The sequence below is a fragment of the Aulonocara sp. 'chitande type north' Nkhata Bay genome, linkage group LG4 (genome assembly GCF_057382095.1).
Source record: "Aulonocara sp. 'chitande type north' Nkhata Bay isolate Kocher_YH1m ecotype deep benthic linkage group LG4, A_spYH_male_GT1.1, whole genome shotgun sequence".
Classification (NCBI taxonomy): Eukaryota; Metazoa; Chordata; class Actinopteri; order Cichliformes; family Cichlidae; genus Aulonocara; species Aulonocara sp. 'chitande type north' Nkhata Bay.
In genome coordinates, this window is record NC_141347.1 from 4619978 (window position 1) to 4644342 (window position 24365).

At 44.9% G+C, this 24365-nt stretch overlaps 3 protein-coding genes across 7 annotated transcripts; 2 read left to right on the forward strand and 1 right to left on the reverse strand.

Moving 5' to 3' along the window:
- Window positions 1-1131: 1131 nt before the first annotated feature.
- Window positions 1132-6041, reverse strand: naa60 (N-alpha-acetyltransferase 60, NatF catalytic subunit). Of its 3 annotated transcripts, XR_015128723.1 has the most exons (8): window positions 5813-6041; window positions 5150-5265; window positions 4819-4948; window positions 4072-4168; window positions 3047-3281; window positions 2745-2910; window positions 2495-2652; window positions 1132-2343 (listed from the first exon to the last, which is right to left on the reverse strand). XR_015128723.1 is itself a non-coding variant. In XM_086288042.1 (7 exons), exons 2-6 carry the CDS (start codon window positions 5257-5259, stop codon window positions 2754-2756), a joined length of 729 nt encoding a protein of 242 aa, XP_086144168.1. In that variant the 5' UTR covers window positions 5260-5265; window positions 5813-6041; the 3' UTR covers window positions 1132-2652; window positions 2745-2753. The 3 variants fall into 3 exon arrangements, 2 of the variants coding, with proteins under 2 accessions (XP_086144168.1, XP_086144169.1); XM_086288042.1 differs by having other exon boundaries at window positions 1132-2652; XM_086288043.1 differs by lacking the exon at window positions 5813-6041 and adding an exon at window positions 5617-5743 and having other exon boundaries at window positions 1132-2652.
- Window positions 6042-8109: 2068 nt separating this feature from the next.
- LOC147331790 (uncharacterized) lies at window positions 8110-11794 on the forward strand. 2 transcript variants are annotated; one of them, XM_086288067.1, is made up of 4 exons: window positions 8110-8259; window positions 9360-9465; window positions 9654-10056; window positions 10948-11794. In XM_086288067.1, exons 2-4 carry the CDS (start codon window positions 9448-9450, stop codon window positions 10956-10958), a joined length of 432 nt encoding a protein of 143 aa, XP_086144193.1. In that variant the 5' UTR covers window positions 8110-8259; window positions 9360-9447; the 3' UTR covers window positions 10959-11794. The 2 variants fall into 2 exon arrangements, with proteins under 2 accessions (XP_086144193.1, XP_086144194.1); XM_086288068.1 differs by lacking the exon at window positions 8110-8259 and adding an exon at window positions 8282-8568.
- A 2753-nt stretch (window positions 11795-14547) lies between these two features.
- On the forward strand, window positions 14548-23884 carry LOC147331791 (uncharacterized). Of its 2 annotated transcripts, none has more exons than XM_086288045.1 (3): window positions 14548-14672; window positions 21644-21721; window positions 22547-23884. In XM_086288045.1, the coding sequence occupies exons 2-3, from the start codon at window positions 21704-21706 to the stop codon at window positions 23405-23407; spliced, it is 879 nt and encodes a 292-aa protein (XP_086144171.1). In that variant the 5' UTR covers window positions 14548-14672; window positions 21644-21703; the 3' UTR covers window positions 23408-23884. The 2 variants fall into 2 exon arrangements, with proteins under 2 accessions (XP_086144171.1, XP_086144170.1); XM_086288044.1 differs by having other exon boundaries at window positions 14633-14764.
- The last annotated feature ends 481 nt before the right edge of the window (window positions 23885-24365 follow it).

Consider the following 24365-nt stretch of genomic DNA (forward strand, 5'->3'; position numbering starts at 1 on the left):
AACTGTAATCTAATTTTAAAGCTGATCTAAAATATTGAGCACGACTTCTACCACCTCACGTTTCTCTCTCTCAGGAAAGCCTAATGTTGGTTGACTGCTGCCGCATGCTTTCAGTTGTGTTACTCTTACAGTCGGGTGAAACATTTCAGGGGAAACATCGGCTCTGAGTGGGTCCTCCTGTTGCCCAAAGAGCATCAATCGGCTAAGTAACACAAACACAACCAGTGCAGAGGACGATGATCTCACCCATGTGTTATAGCTCAAAACCATTTTAATAACCAATTATTAAACCATATGCAGAAACCTCTTAATAGTGCTGTGACCACGCAGAGCCATTTTATACGCACTCTATATTAAAAATGAATGAAGCTTAATGAGAAAAGCAGCCCATTTCCCATCATCTGCTTCTGCATCAGTACTTCAGGACTCCATAAGCAACATTTTGGCAGGATGTTAATGCTTCTCTTGTGAATGTATGGCACCAGGCTTCAGGTCGCACATTAGCAAAGCACTGACGCATACATACACAACCCACAATAAGTATGAACTACTATTTATTAAGTCTTATAGCTCTAATATAGCATAATGTGCCTCAGTTAGCGGCGCAGTGGTGCATATCACACTGATAGCAGGATTCATGCTTTTTGAAACAAGGACTCAGGTCTTCTGAGAGCCTTTTGTGAAATAATCTGTCGTGTCTGCTGAATTCCCATCGTTCAGCACTGTCTGCCACGCTTCAGGTCAGTGTTGTCTCCACTGACTTCATCTTAGTCAGTACTGCTGAACCCTGCAGGTCACGAGGATCTAACACAGAGGCATTTAAAAATGTGTTTAACGTGTACACAATATTTAGCTCACCAAAATATTTATAGTGCATTTTTCAACTCTGGTCCAAGATCCAATGGGAAGATTAACCCAATGATTCTGTCAGTGTTGTCTTTGACTTGAGAAGCTTTAGCTGTTTGTTTAAAGAGGAAGCCCAGAGTGTGGGAATCAGAAAAGTCAGAGGCTGACCTCAAGCTGCACTGTTGGAAGCGTTAGGATGCTGTTTGTTTTAGCTCGACTCATTCACACGTCTTCAATGGCAATGAAGCGGAACACTGAGACACAAACCACTGAAACAGGGCCTGCTTGGAATGAAAACAAGGCTCAAGTTTATGATAATAAGACAATCACAATGAAAACAATAGAACACTGTCGTCCTACAGCAGGGCAACTCCGACTGACTCAGGTTTTACAATCGCTCAGATGACACAAATTTATTGCATAAACAATGTCAGATGTTTTCAGAAACCCTCGGGGCTGGTGAAGTGAGAGATGAACACCCGAACTGTGATTATGTTTTTGTTTTCACAGTCCCCCTGACCTCATTCAGTGCTGTGCCATGTACCAAATCAAACATTGTTGCTCTCTGATACAGTGGAGCAGGTTTTGTGTAAAGTCCAACGGAGCTCTAACAAAATGAAGAAACCTCACCGCTGCTTTCTGACAACATTAATCAGCGATATTTGTCTTTCACCCCCAAACTTTGGCACTTGCTAGGTTCTAATTTTGGGACTCTGTGTGCTTATACGTACACACCTGCATGCATGCAGGCACGTGTGGTGGACGATGTTTTTCTTCAGCTCTTCTACAGGCCGACATAAAAATTTAACCTGGGACAAATTAAAAAAAGAAAACAATCTGAACAAACATTTCTCTACATTAGCAGCAACGTCACAGACCAACTGGGCTGCAGCCAGTTACATTAAAAAACCCCTAAAATAAGCACCCAAGCTACTCTCTCTCATTCCCATCTGGATCATACAAGAGAAACAATGCAGAGTCCTTTTTTTGTTTGCTTAGAAATGTGACCGTACGTTACCATTACAATTACAGAGTGCCAATTTCATGAATGTTGTGAAGAAAAATGAAATAAATCTGACTGAACTGCCCCTCAAAGTTTCCTTTCTATAATCACCTTTATTCTTATCTACTTCCCGATTCAGTGTATACTCGTAAAAGAGACAGGGATGGGTTATCTTCCAGCTAGTCCTACTAACAGCATAGAATAGACACACATATTGAGAGCAATGTATATATTATCTTAGTATATATAATATACAACAGTGTACATAGTCTCTGACAGTGGTGGACAGGATGAAGGGAGGCAGGACGATCGGCTGAACCTGTAGTCTCTGTTTGGTTCCCAGTGTGTGTGTTACACCCTTTCCACATCAAAAATACAACCTGTGTTTGCCGTTTGTGCATCAGGGTTGACGTATCTGAAGCAGGTCCTCCACTCCGCGCTGCTGCCTGGCCTCTAAGGGAGGCTGCCACCGCTCGGCTACACTCAGATTACAGCTGGAGCACAAATGGGACAGTGTGATATGTATATATGGGCGAGTAGAGGATCTGATTAAATCAAGAAAACAGTGGTTTGTAACCGTAACTCCTACTGTCTGTCAGTGTGAAAACAACACTGCACATTTCATGACGCTGCAGTGAAACAAACCCTGTAAATCAGTGGGCGCTGAAATATGTGAACGGTCAAATGCAGGTTGAACCTGAGGTCCTGTGTGTCACACAGGGTGTGGAAAGCTGTAGGAGAATGTGAGTGTGCGTGTACATCTCGGCGTGTACAGGGGAAGACTGACGGGAACATCTGTGTGACTGAAAAACAGAAAGGAAAACAAAACCAGTCAGATGAATTAATTTAATATTTAATAATGTGGGTGACATGTGTCACCATAAGCCCCACTCACCATGCTGTGTCACATTGTTCTGCTGTACTGGATGCCGGTCTTGGAGGCGATATTGGACCAGGGGAGCAGCGAGCGCAGCAGGGACTGGGCCTGTCGGTACAGCCTCTGAGGGATGGAGCAGGGGCTCAGGCTGGCCAGGGTTGAACCGATGTGCTGGATATAATCAGTGGGACAGGAAGTCAAGGAAAAAGAAACAATGCAACATTTACTTTTTCTCCTGCAACATCTGGACAAGTATGGCCCAGAGGAAATGAAATAACAGTGAGTAAGTGAAGTATTTTCCTGCTTCCAAAAAAGGATATAATATTGTCCAGGGTGGATGACCCCCGTTGATGTAGAGCACATATGTGAATCCATCTTTGAGGACGCCTCGGATGGAGTAGTAGTAGGGTAGGTAGTGGTGCTGCCTGAAGTCCCTGTTCTCGTAGAAGTTGATGGCAGTGTTGTTCGTGGTGAGAACATGTAGGTAGATTGCCTTACAGTGGTCCTGGGCTGTCGTCGATATGTGCTCCTTCAAACTGTCCAGCAGCAGTGAGCCTGAATCGTTTCAATCAATATTAATGTACTGCAACATCAAATTTACATCAAGTCTCACAGCAGATGAGTTTTGAGCGTAGTTCCAACATGTGACTCAACAGATCAAATCATTAATGTCTTTGATGAGACAGTGTCTAACCCGCGATTCGTTCAGATTCTTGCTAACTGAATAAAGGGTGTTAAATTAGTTCTGAACAGTTTTTGCCTCATCTTGGTGTTGTGACTTCGAGATGTTACTGGATGTGTTTTCTTTACGTACTTTTCAATTCAATTAAATGTAATTTATATAGTGCCAACTCATAACAGTCACCTGAGGTGGCTTTATATTGTAAGGAAAAGACCCAAATCCAACAATCTGATAATCCCCCATAAGCACCATCTATGACTGTGGGAAGGAAAAACTCCCTTTTAACAGGAAGAGACCTCCAGCAGAAGCTTCAGGAAGGGGCGGAGCCATCTGCTGTGGCTAGTGGTGGTGAAAGAAGATAAAGAAGAAAAAAAAAAAAAAAGAGGACTGTTCTAGTACACGTAAAAAAAGCTAGTAAGCCAAAAAATGTTAAAATGTAACAAAACACAAATAAAATTGTATAAACTGGACTTCCTCAGCCTAAATGGCATGGAGGTTGTATAACCCCAGATTAGTTTAAAGGGAAATTATTCATTGCATTTTCTGACCATCAGGTTTAAGGCACTCGTGCCCTGGCTTCACATTTCAGACCTAGAGGCTGTGTTTGTCTTGTACATAAAGCCTTTGGTTTTAGCCACAACTGCAAACAGTGTGTCTGTTTACCTATGCCATGTTTCCTGAACTCTTTGACCACTCCCAGGCTGAGGATGTAGGCTACCTGTGTGTCCACGGGGAAACTGGAGGCCAGGATGTCTCCATCCTAACACGCATACATAGAAAGAAACAGACATATACACAAGTTGATTATTTCAACGTCCACAGTGGGTGACAGAATAAAAACGACACTTCTTCAAGCTTTGTTATCTTAAGTTAATCGTACCGATTTCTCAGATGTTGGAAATATCACATTGAAAACATGCCAGAAATTTGCATACTGCACATTCAAGTTTGGAGCTTATAGTCTAAACTCATTCAAACAAGATAACATTGATCCCGATCAAAGCAAAATCAAATCCATTGCACTTCGTTTACACAAAATCAAAAAAAGACCACAAGTTACAGCTCTTCTTTCATCAGTTTCTTTCTCATTGCCCTCTTCTCCTATATTTCGGGCTAATGAACCTATCTTTACCAAAGGTATCCTTTTTGCCAAAGCAGTGCACTGAAAACAGTCGACTATGTCAGTGATCTACTTATGACATCTCTAAGCAGCAGCAGACATTCACACACTCAGTGACACTATGTCCAGAGAACACAATGTCATATTTTGGAGGAAATCCACATTAAGAACGTGTCTCTTTCTAGCTGCTGCTGCAAAACATTAAAAATATTATACTGCACCTTTGACTGGACTGACAACATGTTACACTTTCTGAGCGAGAGATGGCACATCCAAACTGAACCTCTTACCTCTTTGTGTACTTTGGTCCGACCTTTGATCTCGGCCACAATCATTCCCACGATGCCTCCTCTGTAGGTGGCAGCGAGGGAGAAGAACTTCTTGTTGGAGGTGATGTCCTGATACCATGAGTCTGGGTACCTGGAACCAAACGTCATATAGTCTCATATCAGACTATTACTCAGACTCCAGAAGGTCTGCTTAACTTATGGGCCGCTACTTGTTAGCTCACTGGGCATTCAGTTAACAGGAGTCCATTTATGCCAGTCAATAACAATGAAACAAAGACAGTTCCTATACACACAAATGTCGGCCAATGACACTCTCAGTATGATAACTTACTCGATTGGGAACCAATCACCACAGAGCAGCTTAACGTTCTCTATGTCATCGTGGCAAAGGAAGCGGAGCTGGACTTCACTGAGGGCTGTGGGAGGCACCACGTCACTCATTCACACCTGCAGGTTCCAACAGAGTGCACAGGAGAGATGGTGAGACTGCAAAAGCAGACTAAAAAACAACAACACCCTTTACAATTAAGTACAAGGTACTGACTAACACTGAGGCATGCAGACCTCTGCTATTGTGCAGTTCTAGATAACAAAGAGAAGTCAGGTAAGCCCTCGCACAATTAACACGCATTACTGACATTTATAAAGGTTAGAATGACACACATTTAAACGGACCAGCAGAATGAAACGCAATTATGACGTAAAAAACCCCAGAAAATTAAACGCAAATATGTAATAGGCATCAAATAAGGTTGCCCATAAAAAGTGAAGTGACCATTAGCAGTCGTGTACACAAACCTCTCAAGTTCTTGTAAATACGAAAACAGTGATGTTATTTCTTTATTTACGTAACATCCCGGCAGAAACGGAGCATGCTGCCACTGGTATCAACAGTGTCACTCTTGTGTCCGCAGGTTTAACCACATTTCAGCGTACAGCACACAGGCTAGTGTTAGCTGCCGCTAGCTAGCGCTCTGATGCTAAGCTAACGTACCTTGTTTCTACACTCGGACCGGAGGAAAGCCGAACACAATTAAATTCCTTGAGTGTCACTCGATACAGTCACCACTGCGGACACAGCATGATAAAGCACTGGTTTATTCCCGACTCTCAAAGCCGTTTCATTACGGAGCCACTGCTACAAGGGTTGCTACGCTAACCAGAGCTCTCCGTGCTTTGATAACAGCTGGATGTTTTCTTCCTGTTTGTGGCTGCTACACGAGTGACGTCACTTCTAAGGCGTTTCCTTGTTCTGTTCAGTCCGTTAGCGATTTGTCGCCACCTGCTGGACAGAAGTGTGTTCTACAGGAGTGACTCCTCCATAAAGAAATGGGATGAGAAAAAAAATGAATTAAATTCAGTTTGTTTGTTTGTTTGTTTGTTTTTTATCTTAAAAACATACAGATTCATTTGTGTTTTCGTTGTATTAACAAATTATTGCGGAAAGTAAAGACAACAGTGGTTTACTGGACATTAAAATGTTTTCTGAAGTATCAGTACTATCGGCAGTACTGGCCCTGTATTTACTTGCTATCAGACCGGCGCGAACATTTGCAGTATGGCACAGCACAGAGGCGCTGCTTATCATTGATAAATAAGACTTGCTCTGGCTGAATGAAGGGGAGGAGTTCATTTCATGACACATATCAGCGTGCAGATTCAAAACACACTTAACCTGAAATGTTATCAAGTTAAAGTTAGGAGAGTAAGAAAAAAGAAACCGGTAAGAGTGGACATGTTGTCAAAGTCAATAAAGCGATAAAGCCAAGGTAAGGTCTGTATAGCCCCGATTCACTGATGATGATTTCATGCCCCAAACAAAATACATTTGTTGATATGAACTGGTTCGTAGTCATGTTGGAACAAGAAGGGACCATCTCCAAACTGTTCCCACTAAGTTGGGGGTATGAAATTGTCCAAAAATGTTTTGGTATGCTGAAGCATTAAGAGTTCCTCTCACTGGAACAAAGGGGCCGAGCCCAGGTCCTGAAAAACAACTGCACACCGTAATTCCCCTCCACCAAACGGCAACCGCCAAACCCAGACTTATCCATCAGATTGCCAGACTCAGAAGTGTGATTGGTTATTCCAGAGAACAGGTCTTCACTGCTCTAGAGTCCAGGGGTGTGCTTTACACCACTGCAGCTGACGCTTTAGGTTGTGCTTGGTGATGTAAGGCTCCTTTAAGCAAGCACTTGGCGACAGTGCGAAGGAAAAAATCCCCCTTAACAGGAAGAAGCCTCCAGCAGAAGCAGGGTCAGAGAGAAATTTGACTATCATCAACAAAAACAAGTGGACTTTAAAAAAACAGTCAGAAACCCATCTAAAAGACAGAAATGAAAAATGGCCACGTGCACATTCAGTCGGTCACATAATGTCAGCGCGCCCTCTGGTGGTTATCTGCTGGTACTGCAGCAGCACGAAAACCAAGTCAGATTAAATAATTAGTCAGAAAGACACAAGGACTGCAGTTGTATGTCTCCTTTTATTTTTATGTATGTTTTACTTTTATTATAGTGATCAGAATGTTACTGCAACCATTTCAAGCATTTAGATTCAAAGGTCGTTTGCACTCTTGTCTCCTAGTTGGGCTTTTAAACAAAGACATGTCAATAACATACATTATCTGTAAAATGTACATTAAAAACACAAAAGTCAAACACATCAATGTATAGACAAATGCAGCAATAATAATTCATTCAAAGTGAAACCGTCTGGGTCCAGTTTGAGTTCTACTGGTGAGGAATTCTGCATGTTTATAACCCTCATGGAAAACATTTGCTCAAATAAGGATTTCATGTCACAGCACTTTGGAGTTTCCAGTATATGATCTGGCTGAAACCAGAACTCTAACCCACAAGGTCCCTGAGCACCTGCGAGGAATGGTTACTGGGAGGAATGGTTATTATGTTAACGTTTGTATGGCAGTCTTAGATTAGCAATATCAAGACTTTTAATTGCCTGTCTGCTCATCATGGAGATGCTACTCAAGAGATTACAAAGTAATTTGAATGTCTGGTAAAGAAGGAGGGAGCCTAGATCCTTAGAGCCTAGATCAGTCAGGTCAATCCAGGTTTATAGAGCCATTAATGACCTTTTGACATTAAAACCCAGAAAGCTGGTATTTCTCCAGTGATTTACATCATTTATAGCTGGAGCTTCAGTGCTGACAACTATTTCCTGTTTCCACATATTAGCCTCAAGGGGACTGAGTTTTTAGTTTACTGTTTCAGTTCTGTGTACTTGCATGTTCTGACTGTTTTCTCCAGGTTTTTAACGTAGCTCCTTTAAGAGGCTCCTTCACGGTGCTAACCTGTTGGCACACCTGTTCTCCATAATCATCAGTGAGCACAGCAGTTCATCCACCAAAGATCTCTCTGGGATTCGAAGCTGCTTCACAGCAGAGCTTCTCTGAGTTGGTGGGCCTGAGCTCCTTCTAAGGTAAACACCCAGTTTACATTTGCTGGAGTTCTTTTGCATGTTTAGATTAGTTTACCTCTTGAATATTTGTAGCTCAGGTGTCTTTGGAGAAAAGACCACAGAATCAACTCACAGCTTTACTATGACTGCATGGTAGTCTCCTTGTTTGCCATCATGGTTAATGCCAGATCCTGAAGTTAATGAATGCTTTCTAAATAATAAGAGAAGAAGTCAGAGGGATGTCATGAAGAAGATAAGACCTCTGTAACAGCAGTTGAAGTTCACACTCGGGGATCTGTGGATTTCCTGAGTGAGAAATGAGAAAGACAGGTCAGTGTGATGGGAACCACACAGTTCAGCTGTATCCAGTACAGCAGCAGCTGCAATGACAGAATTAATAAAGCAGACTGTGAGCTATGTTTTGTAACTGCAGAGAGTCACCATCACTACGTTGCAAACATGTTGTTTGTCTGAATATATGGAGTTGCTGTGACTCATCTGCTGTTTTTCTTGCTTGTGTGCAAAATCCTGAAGTTGAGTCGGACCTTGCCAACACGCAAGTGTCTGCCTTTTTAATTTAGTGATTGCACACAACCGGGAAGTCAAATTTAATCCAGTTCTTCGCCTCCTACATCCTCAGCATCAGCATCTTGATGCTTGTCAGGGACATGACGTCCAGCTCTTCTGAAGATCGTAGAATTCCAGATGCTGAGAAGCTTTTAATCAAAACATTAGTTCAGTTAACAAATCCAGTATTTGTGGGGCGGGACTCTTTCGGTTTCTGTGCAGTTCACTTAGATATCGTATGTTGTCCACACTGACAACGAATGTGGGGAAAGAAATGTTAAAGCTGCCTCCTGGCACGCGCAATCATCAAGGTAAGGGAGTCCCAGAAAGCTGATCCTCTTCATCAGGACGTAGCATTTCCTCACTGATCCGAGTGACTTCCCTGCTCAGTGGCGCTGTCCTTACTGGTTTTTAATCCTACATCTTGCAGTCATCTTGATTTAATCCAGAACAGACTAAATCTTTGTAAAATGTCGGTAATGTGCGTTTTATTCTGGGACTAGGCTCAAGCCTTGTCTGTGAAACTGGCCCAATTAAAATCAGTTTTTCCACAGGTGTTGGGAGGTGAAAAGAGTGCGACGGAAGAGCAGAGGAACGCTGTCGGCCATCTTAGTCTAGCTCAGCCACTGAAGAAGGCAAAAAATGGCTTATTTACAAATGGTGAGACAGCAACACAAAGACGTGATTAAGTAACAGACAAACGGCATACTTGGCTCGCTCTTTGCACAGCACGCAACAAGAATAAAACATTTTCAGTAGAACTTAAATCCTATGGAGGCACTAACACGTCTGCACATGGTTTAACTCATTAAGCTTGCTCCATGACAGCTGTGTCTTTGTCGCTATAGGGACAAACAGACCCGGGCGGGGAATGCTCTCAGGAGGCCGAGGATGCTCGCCCAACGACCAGCGGAGATGAATCCCACACTTGCGATCAGTGTGAAAGGACTTTTGCTACCAAGAGTCGCCTCACAGTACACAAACGGATCCACGCAGATGTAAAACTGTATCGCTGTGACGAGTGCGGGACTTCTTTTTGTCGGAGCAGCAGCCTAAAAAGGCATCGAGTCATCCACAGTGGGCTCAGACCGTACACGTGTGAGCAGTGTGGGAAGACTTTCAATCAGATGAGCATCTTGGAAAGGCATCGACTCCTCCACAGTGGAATTAAACCACACGTCTGTGACGAGTGCGGGCTGGCTTTTACCTGGCTGCCAAGCTTGAGGAGACATCAGCTGTCCCACTCTGGGAGTAAGACATTTTGCTGTGACCTTTTGTGGACAGACTCTTAGCCAGCCAGCAACGCTAGAAGAACACACACAGATTAAGATGGTCCTGTGACCAGTGTGGGGAAAGCATAAAACCAGTTTAGAGACCATTCAAATCTGAAAAGTGTGATTAAACCGCTGCAAAGAGCTCCACACAGGATAAAGGTTACGCAGCCACTGCATACTCTTCAAAACTGTCTTTTCTGCCAGACTAATTTTGGCTGTTGGACAGCTCCCCTCAAATTGTGTGGCTTGCTGAGATGATTTTCTTTGTTCCCCTCCTTCAGTAAAGTCCCACTCTTTGCTCTTGCATCGTGCTTCTGTAATACGTATCATAGAGGAGATCTGTTAAACACAGTTTATGACCTTATTCACATTTTCCAAAGCTGCCATGACACTGGATTGTCTCATGAACCTACTTTAAACTCCGTGTGCTGCCAGTGGCTCTGAGCGAAGGTGTTGTTTTTACTACCACTAGTTAGCTCTTCAGCTGGGGCCCTGTTTTTGTTCTTCTTCTCAAGTTTTAAGTGTGATGTTAAAAGTAGAGAGGGTGCCTGTCTCCCAAATCCAAACTGGGCGCTGATTGCACAGGGGCCTGAAAACTGAAGGCTCTGCCTCCCATTCTACTTTTAAATACTCCACGAACAACAAGTAGGCCTGCAGTGTGAGAGCGAAGTGCTCTAATGTGTTGTAATGTCTGCGTCCAGGTCACGGTTGTTTTTGAAATGAAGCCAATTTGACCTCTCATCCTAGAAGTTAAGTAAAGTGGGAGAGTACCAGGAATTTAACCTCTTGTCTTAGACTCTGTGTCACCAGTGAACTATTCCCAGCATAAAATGACAGACAACCCTAACGTACTTTGTCTTTGTTTTAGTTGCAGACTGAAGCAGATGCATGCAGCGCTGTAGTAGCCACTGTTCTTTACCGGCTTCTTCACAGCAGGCCCCAACTGAAGTACTGAGAAGAACTTGGAAGATGTTTCTCCTCAGAGGCTCATTAAAAGTCCATGGAGTCACCCACAGACAGGAAAAACCGGGAGTTGGGGGTTCCTAGAACTCAAATGTCTTCTTTTCTTTTCTGTGATCTGCAGTATCTGTAATTTCTAAAGTGTCACAGTGAACATTTGGTCACTTGCGTTTCTAACTTTGAACAGTTTTAATGTCCCACTGATTGAGGTGCGCATTCAGATCTCCCATCAATTGAACCTGACCAGTAGTAAAACATCCAGAAAGTAATCAGATCACCAAGTGAAAGCTAAAACTGCTTTTAACTGCTTATTAAACTGACTGCTTCTCTTAAGTAATTGATTAGCTGCTTATAGGAAAAAGTGCCCCCCCCCCTCCCCCCCAGCAGTTTAGTATTTATAGTTGAAAGAAATCTGATACTACGGTAACTTTTTGAATCTTAAATTGTATATTTTTTGTATTCACTGTATTTTTTTTTTCTTTCTTTTGTTGTTGTTGTTGTTGTTGCATGGAATCAACACATCTGTACATATAGTACTGCAGTAAAGCTGTATTTTTAGCAGTGTTTAAAGTTTGGTTGAGTTGTACTATTGGATCGTGTGTTAACATCTGAACATCATGTATTATGACACGATGCAACATTTTGGAACGACTTGGCTTCTTTCGTGTTTAGGCGGTGCAATGTAGCTACAACATGTCACATGTAATGATCTTCCAGTGTTTTTCCATAGGTTAAAAATAAAATCCTGTTTATAACTTCAGTTTGTACTGATGGTCAGTGAAACAGTAAAGCTCTCTGACTTGTAGCTCCTCATGTTTGAGGAACACACATTAATTATACAGATTTGTTGAAGTGCTGGCAGTCAAACTCATCGTCTACCATCAGTGTAGCGGTGGAAAGTAAAAAAACCCCACAGACATCAGTATTTCCACTCACAGATGATATACTGTACTTATGTGCACAGAAAGTGTTCTTAAGTTGGTTTGATTTCAGGACGTGAAACCGTAAAAGTGAAATTAGTCTTGTTTCTTATTAGTTTAGCCCCTCCCACCAATGATGCAGGCATAGAGCTCAACAACTTTTATGCTCGTTTTGAGCGAGGGAACCCCACAACCACAACCAAAGCAGACGTGACGCCAGACCACCAACCTATGACTCTCTCCCCCACCGATGTAGGAGCGGTGCTGAGCAGGATCAATGTCCACAAGGCTGCAGGCCCTGATGGCATCCCCGGGCGTGTTCTCAGAGCGTGTTCTGGGGAGCTTGCAGGAGTGCTGACAGACATATTCAATCTGTCCTTGGCCCACGCTGTGGTACCGGCCTGCTCAAATCCACCTCCATCGTCCCGATACCCAAAAACTCCAACCCATCTTGCCTCAATGATTACTGCCCAGTAGCACTCACCCCCATCATCACTAAGTGCTTAGAGCAGCTGGTCCTAGCACACTTCAAATCCTGTCTCCCCCCCACCCTGGACCCCCACCAATTCGCATACCGCCAGAACAGGAGCACAGAGGATGCAGTCTCCATCGCACTGCACTCTGTCCTCTCACACCTGGACAACAACAACACCTACGCCAGAATGCTGTTTATAGACTTCAGTTCAGCATTCAATACAATCCACCCCTCACAACTCATCAGGAAACTGACAGACCTGGGCATCAGTTCCCTCATCTGCAAATGGTTACTGGACTTCCTGACCAACCGCCCCCAACATGTCCGGCTGGATAACCACTGCTCATCTACCATCACAATGAACACCGGTGTACCACAAGGCTGTGTGATGAGCCCTTTCCTCTACTCCCTCTTCACCCACGACTGCAGACCTGCTGATGGTTCCAACACCATCATTAAGTTTGCAGATGACACCACGGTGATTGGCCTCATCAGTGACAACGATGAGGCCGCCTACAGGGAGGAGGTGGATCGTCTGGCTGAGTGGTGCGACACAAACAACCTGCTGCTTAACACCGAGAAGACCAAGGAGCTCATCGTGGACTACAGGAGGAATGCTGACCCACATCCACCCATCCACATTAAGGGGACGGCTGTGGAGCGTGTGAGCAGCTTCAAGTTCCTGGGAGTCCACATCTCCGAGGATCTCACCTGGATGACCAACTGCTCCAAGCTGGTCAAGAAGGCTCACCAGCGCCTCTTCTTCTTGAGGACTCTGAGGAAGAACCACCTGTCCTCAGACATCCTGGTGAACTTCTATCGTTGCACCATCGAGAGCATCCTGACCAACTGTATAACAGTCTGGTACGGGAACTGCTCTGCCTCGGACCGGAAGGCGTTGCAGAGGGTCGTGAAAACTGCCCAGCGCATCGCCGGAGCACCACTTCCTGCCATAAAAGACATCTACAGGAAGCGGTGTCTGAAAAGGGCTGGGAAAATCATCAAAGACCCCAGTCACCCATCACATGGACTCTTCACCCTCCTGCCCTCTGGGAGGCGCCACAGGAGCCTCCGGACTAAGACCACCAGGTACCGGAACAGCTTCTTCCCCACAGCTGTCAGACTCCTGAACTCTGCCTCCTGACATCTGACCCACGTTAAACTCATGGACTGAACATACACACACCCACAATGGACAACTGTACCCTCAAACACACAATAATAACATGGACTGAACCACCACTCACAACCACTAGCACTTTATATAGCCTCTGTAGAAACTATCTACACCCTCACTTATCTTAACTGCACTACTGTATAGCTCTGTGTAAATAATCATTCTGTACATTCGATAATCTTTAATCCTACAACTGTTTACAACTTGCATAGTTCCCATTTCTGTATAGCTGTATATCCCAGATTCTGTAAAGTTATTTATTTCATATTCTGTATAGTTTTTCATATTTATATCCTGTTCATAGCCTGTACATAGCTTGTACTCACTACAGCCTGTACATACTTATAGTTATAGAATATTCACAACATACCTCATACCGTGTACATTATAACATACCATAATAGACCCATTTCTGTAATATACTCACATATCTATATTATTGCTAATATATATTGTAATATATCTATATCACTAAAGCACTTCTGGATGGATGCAAACTGCATTTCGTTGCCCTGTACCTGTGCATGTGCAATGACAATAAAGTTGAATTCTATTCTATTCTATTCTATTCTATTCTATTCTATTCTATAGGAGGTACCACGAGGAGAGGGGAGTCAAGGCAACAGGCCCGTACATCTGTGCATTGGATTTTCACTTTAAAGTGACATTAAAGCTGAGTTTGAACGCTCTGCATCTAATCAAATTCAAAATGTAGCATAACATGAAAAGCTCTGTTTACATGGAGAGTCGGATCATCAGAGAACCAGCTTTTTGAAGAGCCATACACAGTTGCTTGTTATCTGTGCTGTGTGCATGCCTATTTATGTGCTGAAGGTGAAAACACTGAGCAAAGGGAGGAGTGTATGATCTGTAGATACTATGGAAGCTGAAGATTGTACCTGACACCCGTTTGCTGCTGCCACCTTCTGGCCTTCAGGTGCTCTGGACGTGCTGTTTTTTGTCCTACAGCTTTAAGAGGCTCTGTCTCGGCTCTTAGTTGTTGGCACACCTGTTCACCATAAGTCATCACAGCACAGCTCATGGGCTGGGCTCCTCCAAAGGTAACCACCAAGCTGATGTTGGTTGGAGTTGTTTTATATGTTTAGATTAGTTTGTTGTCTCCTGCATGCTGTCATCTGCTGCTCTCCCTCAGGTATGTTCCCAGCTCAGGTGTGTTTGTGAGGGAGTGTTAGGGACCCGCAGAGACACTGGAGACAATAACTTGTACGAGCACAACTAAACTCATGGCTGCTGATCATTTAAGGTTTACCTTCAAAGTAGGAACTGCTGTCCTCCCTTAAACTGTGTGTACAGTGACTGGAGAACAATCCTCAGTGCTGGCCTACACCTGGGACACTGCAAACCAGGGTGCTTTGCTAGAAAGCAAGTTCAGCACATGCAGGATGTGTTTCTGATATCGCGGTTTCGCAATCTAGCTTTGAGCACATTCATGGTTCCTTTCATCCTCGGCACCAGTTGCTGCTTGTTGGGAACATGACCTCCAACTATCTGTCCACTAACTCTTGGGAAGAGCCCATCAGGATGCTTGGTGAAAAACCTCATTTTAAAAACAGCCCTGCACACTGTTCCTTCACCGTGACCAAAGAGTTCCATGATTCCAGATGCTGACAAGTAATGTCGCTCGATTGTAACAGATCAAGTAGTGTAATTGTGTTTGTGTGCAGTTCTTTATTTATATATTTGTATTGTCCGGGCATACGAGCACAGCTAAACCTACAGCCGCTGATCATTTAACCTTTAGCTTGGCTTCCCAGTTAAAGTGTTTACAGAGAGGGAATGATTGAATCAGGGTGTCATTTCTCATCTGCACGTGTATGTTGTCCATGCTACCTCAGAGATATTTCAAAGGAAAGGTTAGACCTGTCTCCTTGAGGGATTATTTAAAGCTTCAAGTCCTCTGATCCTCCGTCTTGCCATCAGCTCAGTTTAATAGAATAGAATAGAATAGAATTCAACTTTATTGTCATTGCACATGCACAGGTACAGGGCAACGAAATGCAGTTTGCATCCATCCAGAAGTGCTTTAGTGACATAGATATATTACAATATATATTAGCAATAATATAGATATGTAAGTATATTACAGAAATGGGTCTATTATGTTATAATGTACACGGTATGAAGTATGTTGTGAATATTCTATAACTATAAGTATGTACAGGCTGTAGTGAGTACAAGCTATGTACAGGATATGAACAGGATATAAATATGAAAAACTATACAGAATATGAAATAAATAACTTTACAGAATCTGAGATATACAGCTATACAGAAATGGGAACTATGCAAGTTGTAAACAGTTGTAGGATTAAAAATTATCGTATGTACAGAATGATTATTTACACAGAGCTATACAGTAGTGCAGTTAAGATAAGTGAGGGTGTAGATAGTTTCTACAGAGGCTATATAAAGTGCTAGTGGTTGTGAGTGGTGGTTCAGTCCATGTTATTATTGTGTGTTTGAGGGTACAGTTGTCCATTGTGGGTGTGTGTATGTTCAGTCCATGAGTTTAACGTGGGTCAGATGTCAGGAGGCAGAGTTCAGGAGTCTGACAGCTGTGGGGAAGAAGCTGTTCCGGTACCTGGTGGTCTTAGTCCGGAGGCTCCTGTGGTGCCTCCCAGAGGGCAGGAGGGTGAAGAGTCCATGTGATGGGTGACTGGGGTCTTTGATGATTTTCCTAGCCCTTTTCAGACACCGCTTCCTGTAGATGTCTTTTATGGCAGGAAGTGGTGCTCCGGCGATGCGCTGGGCAGTTTTCACGACCCTCTGCAACGCCTTCCGGTCCGAGGCAGAGCAGTTCCCGTACCAGACTGTTATACAGTTGGTCAGGATGCTCTCGATGGTGCAACGATAGAAGTTCACCAGGATGTCTGAGGACAGGTGGTTCTTCCTCAGAGTCCTCAAGAAGAAGAGGCGCTGGTGAGCCTTCTTGACCAGCTTGGAGCAGTTGGTCGTCCAGGTGAGATCCTCGGAGATGTGGACTCCCAGGAACTTGAAGCTGCTCACACGCTCCACAGCCGTCCCCTTAATGTGGATGGGTGGATGTGGGTCAGCATTCCTCCTGTAGTCCACGATGAGCTCCTTGGTCTTCTCGGTGTTAAGCAGCAGGTTGTTTCTGTCGCACCACTCAGCCAGACGATCCACCTCCTCCCTGTACGCGGCCTCATCGTTGTCACTGATGAGGCCAATCACCGTGGTGTCATCTGCAAACTTAATGATGGTGTTGGAACCATCAGCAGGTCTGCAGTCGTGGGTGAAGAGGGAGTAGAGGAAAGGGCTCATCACACAGCCTTGTGGTACACCGGTGTTCATTGTGATGGTAGATGAGCAGCGGTTATCCAGCCGGACATGTTGGGGGCGGTTGGTCAGGAAGTCCAGTAACCATTTGCAGATGAGGGAACTGATGCCCAGGTCTGTCAGTTTCCTGATGAGTTGTGAGGGGTGGATTGTATTGAATGCTGAACTGAAGTCTATAAACAGCATTCTGGCGTAGGTGGTGTTGTTGTCCAGGTGTAGTAGTAGTATAGTAGTAGTATTTATTTATTGTCATTGTCAAGAACAATGAAATTGCGTTTGGGGCTTCCATACAACCCAAAAAAAGAAGAAAATAATAAATACCCCTTAAAACCCAAGTGTACATATTTAACCCAGTGTGACTCCAATGCAATAAGACAATCCTTAGCAATAATGTTCGTAGAAATTCAGACAAAGACCTGAGAAACATGACAAAATACAACAATGCACCCATTCAATATTATTGTACTGTGAGATATGATATCAGATATGATAGTTATCTATTTAAGAAAGAGGGGGGGGGGGGGGGCAGGAGGGGGAAGAGAATAAAGATATGATGCACCAATGCAGACCAGTTCATTGCTATTAAGAAGTTGGATATGGTTATTGTCCGTGAGAGGGAGGCAGAGAGTTCAGGAGCCTCACAGCCTGTGGATACAGGCTGTTGGCCAGTCTGGATGTTCTGGCCTGTATAGACCTGTACCTTCTCCCTGAGGGCAGCAGATGGAAAAGGTGGCGCGCAGGGTGATGTTGGTCCCGCAGGATACTGTGCACCCTCCTCAGACAGCGAGTGGGGAAGATATTACTGATCTCTGGCAGACTTGTTCCAATAATTCTGCCAGCTTCTTTCACCACCCGCTGGAGTGCTTGCTGATCGGCCTTGGTGCAGCTGGGGAACCACACTAGAAATCCATATGTCAGAACGCTGCTGATGGCACAGTTGTAGAAGTTCAACATCAGAGATCTGGGAATGTGTGCGCTCCGCAGTCTCCTCAGGTAGTAGAGGCGCTGTTGGGCCTTCCGTACAACTGAGGTGATATGGTTGCCCCAGGACAGGTCCTCGGTCACAGTTACCCCCAAGAATTTAAAACTGCTCACCCTCTCCACCGCCTCACTGCCAATGAAGAGAGGCAGATGGTTGTTATGACCCCTCTTCCGGAAATCTACAATGATCTCCTTGGTCTTTTTGGTGTTTAAGACCAAGTTATTGTCGTGGCACCATGACTCTAGTTGTTGCACCTCTGTCCTATAGTTTGTCTCATCATTGTTGGATATAAGTCCGAGCACTGTAGTGTCATCTGCAAACTTAACAATGAGATTGGACGCGCAGGAGGAAATACAGTCATGGGTGAAGAGAGTGTATAGCAGAGGGCTCAGAACACACCCCTGAGGGGCACCGGTGTTGACCACAAGGGTGGAAGAGGTGTTCTTACCCACTCTGACACTCTGTCTACGGTTAGTGAGGAAGTCCACAATCCAGTTGCACAGAGAGGAGTTAAGTCCCAGTTGGTGGAGTTTGGGACGGAGTTTGTATGGCCGGATGGTATTAAAAGCCGAGCTGTAGTCTACAAAGAGGAGCCGTGCATAGGTGTTCCTGTGTTCCAAGTGCTTTAGTAATGTGTGCAGCACTGTGGCGATCGCATCCTCGGTTGACCGGTTCTCCCTGTATGCAAACTGGTGCGAGTCCAGGGATGGTGGAAAAGCAGCTCTGATGTGTTTAATGACCAGTCTCTCCAGGCATTTGGCGGGAATGGGGGTGAGTGCCACAGGTCTGAAATCGTTCAGACATGTGACATTTGACTGTTTTGGGATGGGAACGATGGTTGCTGCTTTGAAACAGGATGGTACCAGTGAACAGGACAACGAGGTGTTATATATAGAGGTGAAGACGTCCGCCAGGTCCGCAGCACAGTCTTTTAGCACCCGGCCCAGCACTCCATCTGGCCCGGCCGCCTTCCTGGTGTTAATGCTCCGGAACACACGCCTCAGCTCATGAGTGCTCAGGACTGGAGCAGGGTCGGTTGAGGGGAGAGGGGACAGGACAGGGTCGGTGTTCTCCCTATCAAAACGCGCATAAAAGAGATTTAGATCCTCAGCCAGAGTAGAACTGTCGGCTGAGGGTGATGGTGTTCTTCTTTTGTAGTCCGTGATAGCCCTGATGCCCTCCCAGACCTGCCTTGGGTTTCTGTTGTTCTCAAACCTGGCCTCGATACGCCTCCTGTGCTGCTGCTTGGCAGTCTTGATGCCTCTTCTCAGGTTGGCCCTGGCAGCACTGTATGCCTCCTGGTCCCCGGATTTGAAAGCGTTGTTCCTTGTTCGAATAAGTTGTTGAACTCCGTGTGTCATCCAGGGTGGATTATTAGGGAACACACGGAATCGTTTCCAAGTTGTTACATTGTCCACACAGAAACAGATGTAGTCCAAGACAGTGGAGGTGTAACTGTCCAATGCGACACGATTGTCAGTGTCCTGCACCTTGAATACCTCCCAGTCTGTGCAGTGGAAACAGTCCTGAAGCATCGGAATAGCATCCTGCGGCCATGTTCTCACGGTTTTGGTTGTAATCCCAGTGCTCTTGATCTTTTGTGTGTATATTGGGTGTAGCAGAAGGGAGAGATGGTCTGACAGACCCAGGTGGGGATAAGCCTGGGCTCTGTACGCATTCGCCATGTTGGTGTACACCTGGTCCAACGTTCTATCTCCTCTGGTAGCACACTTCACATTACGGTGGAAATTGTGAAGTACAGATTTCAGGTCCGCGTGGTTAAAATCCCCAGCCGCAATAAAGACACTGTCCGGGTGTGCTACCAGGCTGTTATTGATGCTGCTGCTCAATTGTGCTAACGCTAGCTTAGCATTAGCATCTGGTGGAATGTAAACAGCGCAGATGTAAACGGCAGAAAATTCCCGAGGGAGATAGAATGGACGGCACTTTAACACCAACAGTTCTACCTCTGTACTGCAGTCTTTCCGTTACCGTGACGTTCGTGCACCAAAAGTTGTTAATATAGATGCACAGCCCCCCGCCAGTCTTCTTACCCGAGTCCGCAGACCTGTCGGCTCGATAGGCGGTGCGGCCTGCTAGATCAATAGCCGCATCGGGAATGGCGCTGTCCAGCCAGGTTTCAGTGAAAATCATGCACGAACAGTTATTAAAAGTCCGTCGAGTGGCGATCTGCAGTCGTATCTCATCCAGTTTGTAACGGATTGAACGGGCGTTGGAGAGGAATATGATCGGGAGTGGTGGTTTAAACGGACTAGTCTTTAGCCGTGCCCACAGGCCTCCCCACCTGCCTCTCTTCTACCTCCGCTCGCAACGTCTGTGAGAGGACAGAGTGCAGTGCGATGGAGACTGCATCCTCTGTGCTCCTGTTCTGGCGGTATGCGAATTGGTGGGGGTCCAGGGTGGGGGGGAGACAGGATTTGAAGTGTGCTAGGACCAGTCGCTCTAAGCACTTAGTGATGATGGGGGTGAGTGCTACTGGGCGGTAATCATTGAGGCAAGATGGGTTGGAGTTTTTGGGTATCGGGACGATGGAGGTGGATTTGAAGCAGGCCGGTACCACAGCGTGGGCCAAGGACAGGTTGAATATGTCTGTGAGCACTCCTGCAAGCTCCCCAGAACACGCTCTGAGAACACGCCTGGGGATGCCATCAGGGCCTGCAGCCTTGTGGACATTGATCCTGCTCAGCACCGCTCCTACATCGGTGGGGGAGAGAGTCAGAGGTTGGTGGTCTGGCGTCACGTCTGCTTCGGTTGTGGTTGTGGGGTTCCCTCGCTCAAAACGAGCATAAAAGTTGTTGAGCTCGTTGAGGAAGGAGACATCAGGGGATGCGGGGGAGGGTTTGGTGGTCCTGTAGTCTGTGATGGTCTGGAGTCCTTGCCACATGCGTCGGGGGTTGGAGTTGGAGAAGTGTTCTTCTACCTTCTTTTTGTAATGGTGTTTGGCTTTTTTGATGCCCTTCTTTAGATTAGCCCTGGCTGTACTGTAGGCGTGTGCATCTCCTGACCTAAAGGCGGTGTTGCGGGCCTTCAGGAGGAGACGAACATCCCGGTTCATCCAAGGCTTCTGGTTGGGGTACATGGTGATCCGTTTCTGGGTGGTGACACTGTCTGTGGTTTTGGAGATGTAATCCAGTACAGATGAGGCGTACTGGTCCAGGTCTGTGTGGGTGAACATATTCCAGTCTGTGTTTTTAAATCTGTCCTGGAGCACTGCCTCTGTCCCCTCTGGCCACACTTTAATTGTCCTCACAGCAGGTTTCACACGTTGGATGAGTGGTGAATACCGAGGTGTGAGGAACATGGAGAGATGGTCCGATTGTCCAATGTGGGGGAGGGGTGTGGCTTTGTAGGCTCCAGCCAGGTTGGAATACACATGGTCTAAAGTCTTGTCTCCTCTGGTGTGGCAGGAGACATGTTGGTGGAATCTGGGGAGGACTGTCTTTAAGTTGGTGTGGTTGAAGTCGCCAGCAACAATAAAAGCAGCCTCGGGGTGTTTATTCTGGTGTTTGTTAATGGCTGCAGAAAGTTCTTTCATGGCCAACCTAGCATTAGCGTCGGGGGGGATATACACGGCAGTGAGTATGATAGAGGTCTAGAGAATCTAGACCAGGCTAAAAGTTTATTATCTTAGGATGGTCTAAGTCATCTGGATGTAAAGTGACTTTAATGTGCATTTCGGCTCCGGAGCCTAATAAAGCTCTTTCCTGGCAGGTGTTGGTGGGTCGAGCAGTCTGACGGAGGAACGTAGTCGGCCATCTTGGAAAGAAGAAAATGTTTTCTTCACACACGGTGAGAAAAACATCGTTTTTATAAATCATGAGTCCGAACATTTTACAGACTTTTATACGTGAAATTGTTCGTAGTTTATAAACACATCTGGAAGTGCCGTGCAAACCAAGGCCGAGCTGCTTTTAGGAAACGTGAAAAGTCTATCAGTACAACTTTCATGAATGATCATCATTTATTGTCATTATATCATTATGATTATTGTTAACTACCACCCTTTAGTAATTATTTACAGTTTTCCAGAACATGAGAAACTAAATGCATGTTAAGAAAAGAAAATAGTAAATGGAAAGACGAAGGCTTCAACCTCTTAGACCTTTCCTTATTTCCAACACAGCTGATTTAAATGGTTAAATGACTTCCAGTTCTCCTGGTAATGAACTAATCAATTGATTCAGGTGTGCTGACCCAGGGTGAGATCTAAAACCTGCAGGACACCGGCCCTCGAGGCCTGGAGTTCGACACCCCTGGTCTTACACCAAGGACTAAATGGTTCATTTTTGGCTCGCTGCACTGTAACAGGGACGGGGTGATTTGCAGAGCACTTTGTAAATGAGGACTGTGTGCAAGAGATGCAAGTGCACGGGTGAAGTCGCACTGTCCCCTCTGCATTTGATTGTCCCTCGTTGGGTCGGGCGTAAAGACTGAGCAGGGCAATCAGCTGGTAGAACCGATGTCCACTAGATGCAATCAGCGATGCACTTGTTTAAATGTATTTTATGCAATAATACAGTGTCAGAGTCAGAGAGAGGCCGGCACGACAAAACAAGATTTAACTCAAACACTTATTAAGCTTCTGACTCCCTGCCTGTGTCTTTGTTGCTGTAGGAACAAGACGCCAAAGAGAGCCCAACACCTCAGTGCTCTCAGTTGGCTGAAGATGCTCACTCAAGTGCAAACTTACTTGAGCACTACAGGTGTGATCAGTGTAACAAGAAGTTTCATGCCCCGTCTCACCTCAGAAGACACCAGCGCATCCACAGTGGGGAAAAGCCCTTCAGTTGTGACCAGTGTGGAAAGACTTTTACTCGGAAAAGCAACTTAAAAACACATCACCTCAGCCACAGCGGCGTCAAACCACACATGTGCCACCAGTGTGGAAAGACATTTAGTTTGATGGGCAACTTGAGAACTCATCAGCGCCTACACAGAGGAGTCAAACCATACGCATGTAGCCAGTGTGGGAAGGCTTTTACTCAGATGGGCCACTTACAAACCCATAAGATGGTCCACAGCGGAGAAAAACCCCACATATGTGAGGAGTGCGGAAAGACATTTAGTTTGATGAGCAGCTTGAGAACTCATCAGCGCCTGCACAGAGGAGTCAAACCATACGCATGTAGCCAGTGTGAGAAGGCTTTTACTCGGATGAGCCACTTAAAAATCCATGAGATGGTCCACAGCGGAGAAAAACCCCACACATGTGAGGAGTGCGGAAAGGCTTTTAATCATCAGAGCAACTTAAAGAGACATAAACTGGTCCACAGTGGAGTTAAAGCACACAAGTGTGACCAGTGTGGGAGGGCTTTTGCTTTGAAGTCGAGCTTGGCGACACACAAGCTGGCGCCGCATGTGACCTTTCTGGGAAAGCCTCCAGCCAGTGACCCCAGAAACACGCCAACAGACGCTGATACGTGCAGCAGTTCAGTTTACACAAACTCGAGCTTAAGTCAACCCTACACTTACTGACCATGGACACGCACCAGTGCGACCAGTGTGACAAAGCCTAGAACCAGTTTAGAGGTAATTCAGTCAGTTTTTTTAAACAAGCTAATGTGTATATAAAAGATTTGTTACTGGTAATACAGCAAAACTTTATTGTAGTTTTTAAAGTTCAAGTTAAACCATGTGAAATAAGTTGGATAATACACGGTGTTACATATGGGACACAAACGCAGCGTTTTGGGACAACATGGTTTCTGTTGGGTTTACACAAACTGTAAAAATGTTATTACGATGTTATTACGATGTTATTACGATGTTATTACGATGTTATTACGATGTTATTACGATGTTATTACGATGTTATTACGATGTTATTACGATGTTATTACGATGTTATTACGATGTTATTACGATGTTATTACGATGTTATTACGATGTTATTACGATCAATGTTAGCTCTACATGGGTGTTAGATTTCAAAATAAAATCCTTTTAAACGATCGTCTCGTTTCATTTATCACCAGCAGAACAGTCTCCAACAGTGTCCAACTTTATGGCTCATAATGGGCAAAGACTCGGCTACAACTTTGATGCTAATCTGAAGTGAATAAAACTATAATAGGACATGAAATGCATTTAGATCTGTACATATGCTGTAATGATCACATGATGTGGCGCCATCCTTTCTGAAATTAAACCGACAACAGATTTGTTGTCTGGGGCATTTAACACAAACTGATTTGAATAAAACGACATCATGAATGCAAAAAACGATGCAGCTGCATTCATATTCATATTTCCTCCTCGGTTCCAACTATTAATACAGAAATGCAAATGCATCATTCTTTTCTTGAAATTTAAACACAGGTTTATAAACGGTCTCAGCAGTTCTTAAGTACATTTAGTAAAACAGGTAAACACTTACTAAAACACAGTCATTGTGTCCTTACATGCTGTCGTTTTAGCAGACCCTCAAACCAGT

What these genes read in the sequence shown, in the direction of transcription:
- naa60 (XM_086288042.1), bottom strand. Translation starts at nt 5,259, where the DNA reads ATGAGTGACGTGGTGCCTCCCACAGCCCTCAGTGAAGTCCAGCTCCGC. An exon ending in GGACCAAAGTACACAAAGAG is followed by an intron (nt 4,169 to 4,818) that starts GTAAGAGGTTCA and finishes TATGCGTGTTAG; the next exon opens with GATGGAGACATCCTGGCCTC. An exon ending in GTTCAGGAAACATGGCATAG is followed by an intron (nt 3,282 to 4,071) that starts GTAAACAGACAC and finishes GAAACGATTCAG; the next exon opens with GCTCACTGCTGCTGGACAGT.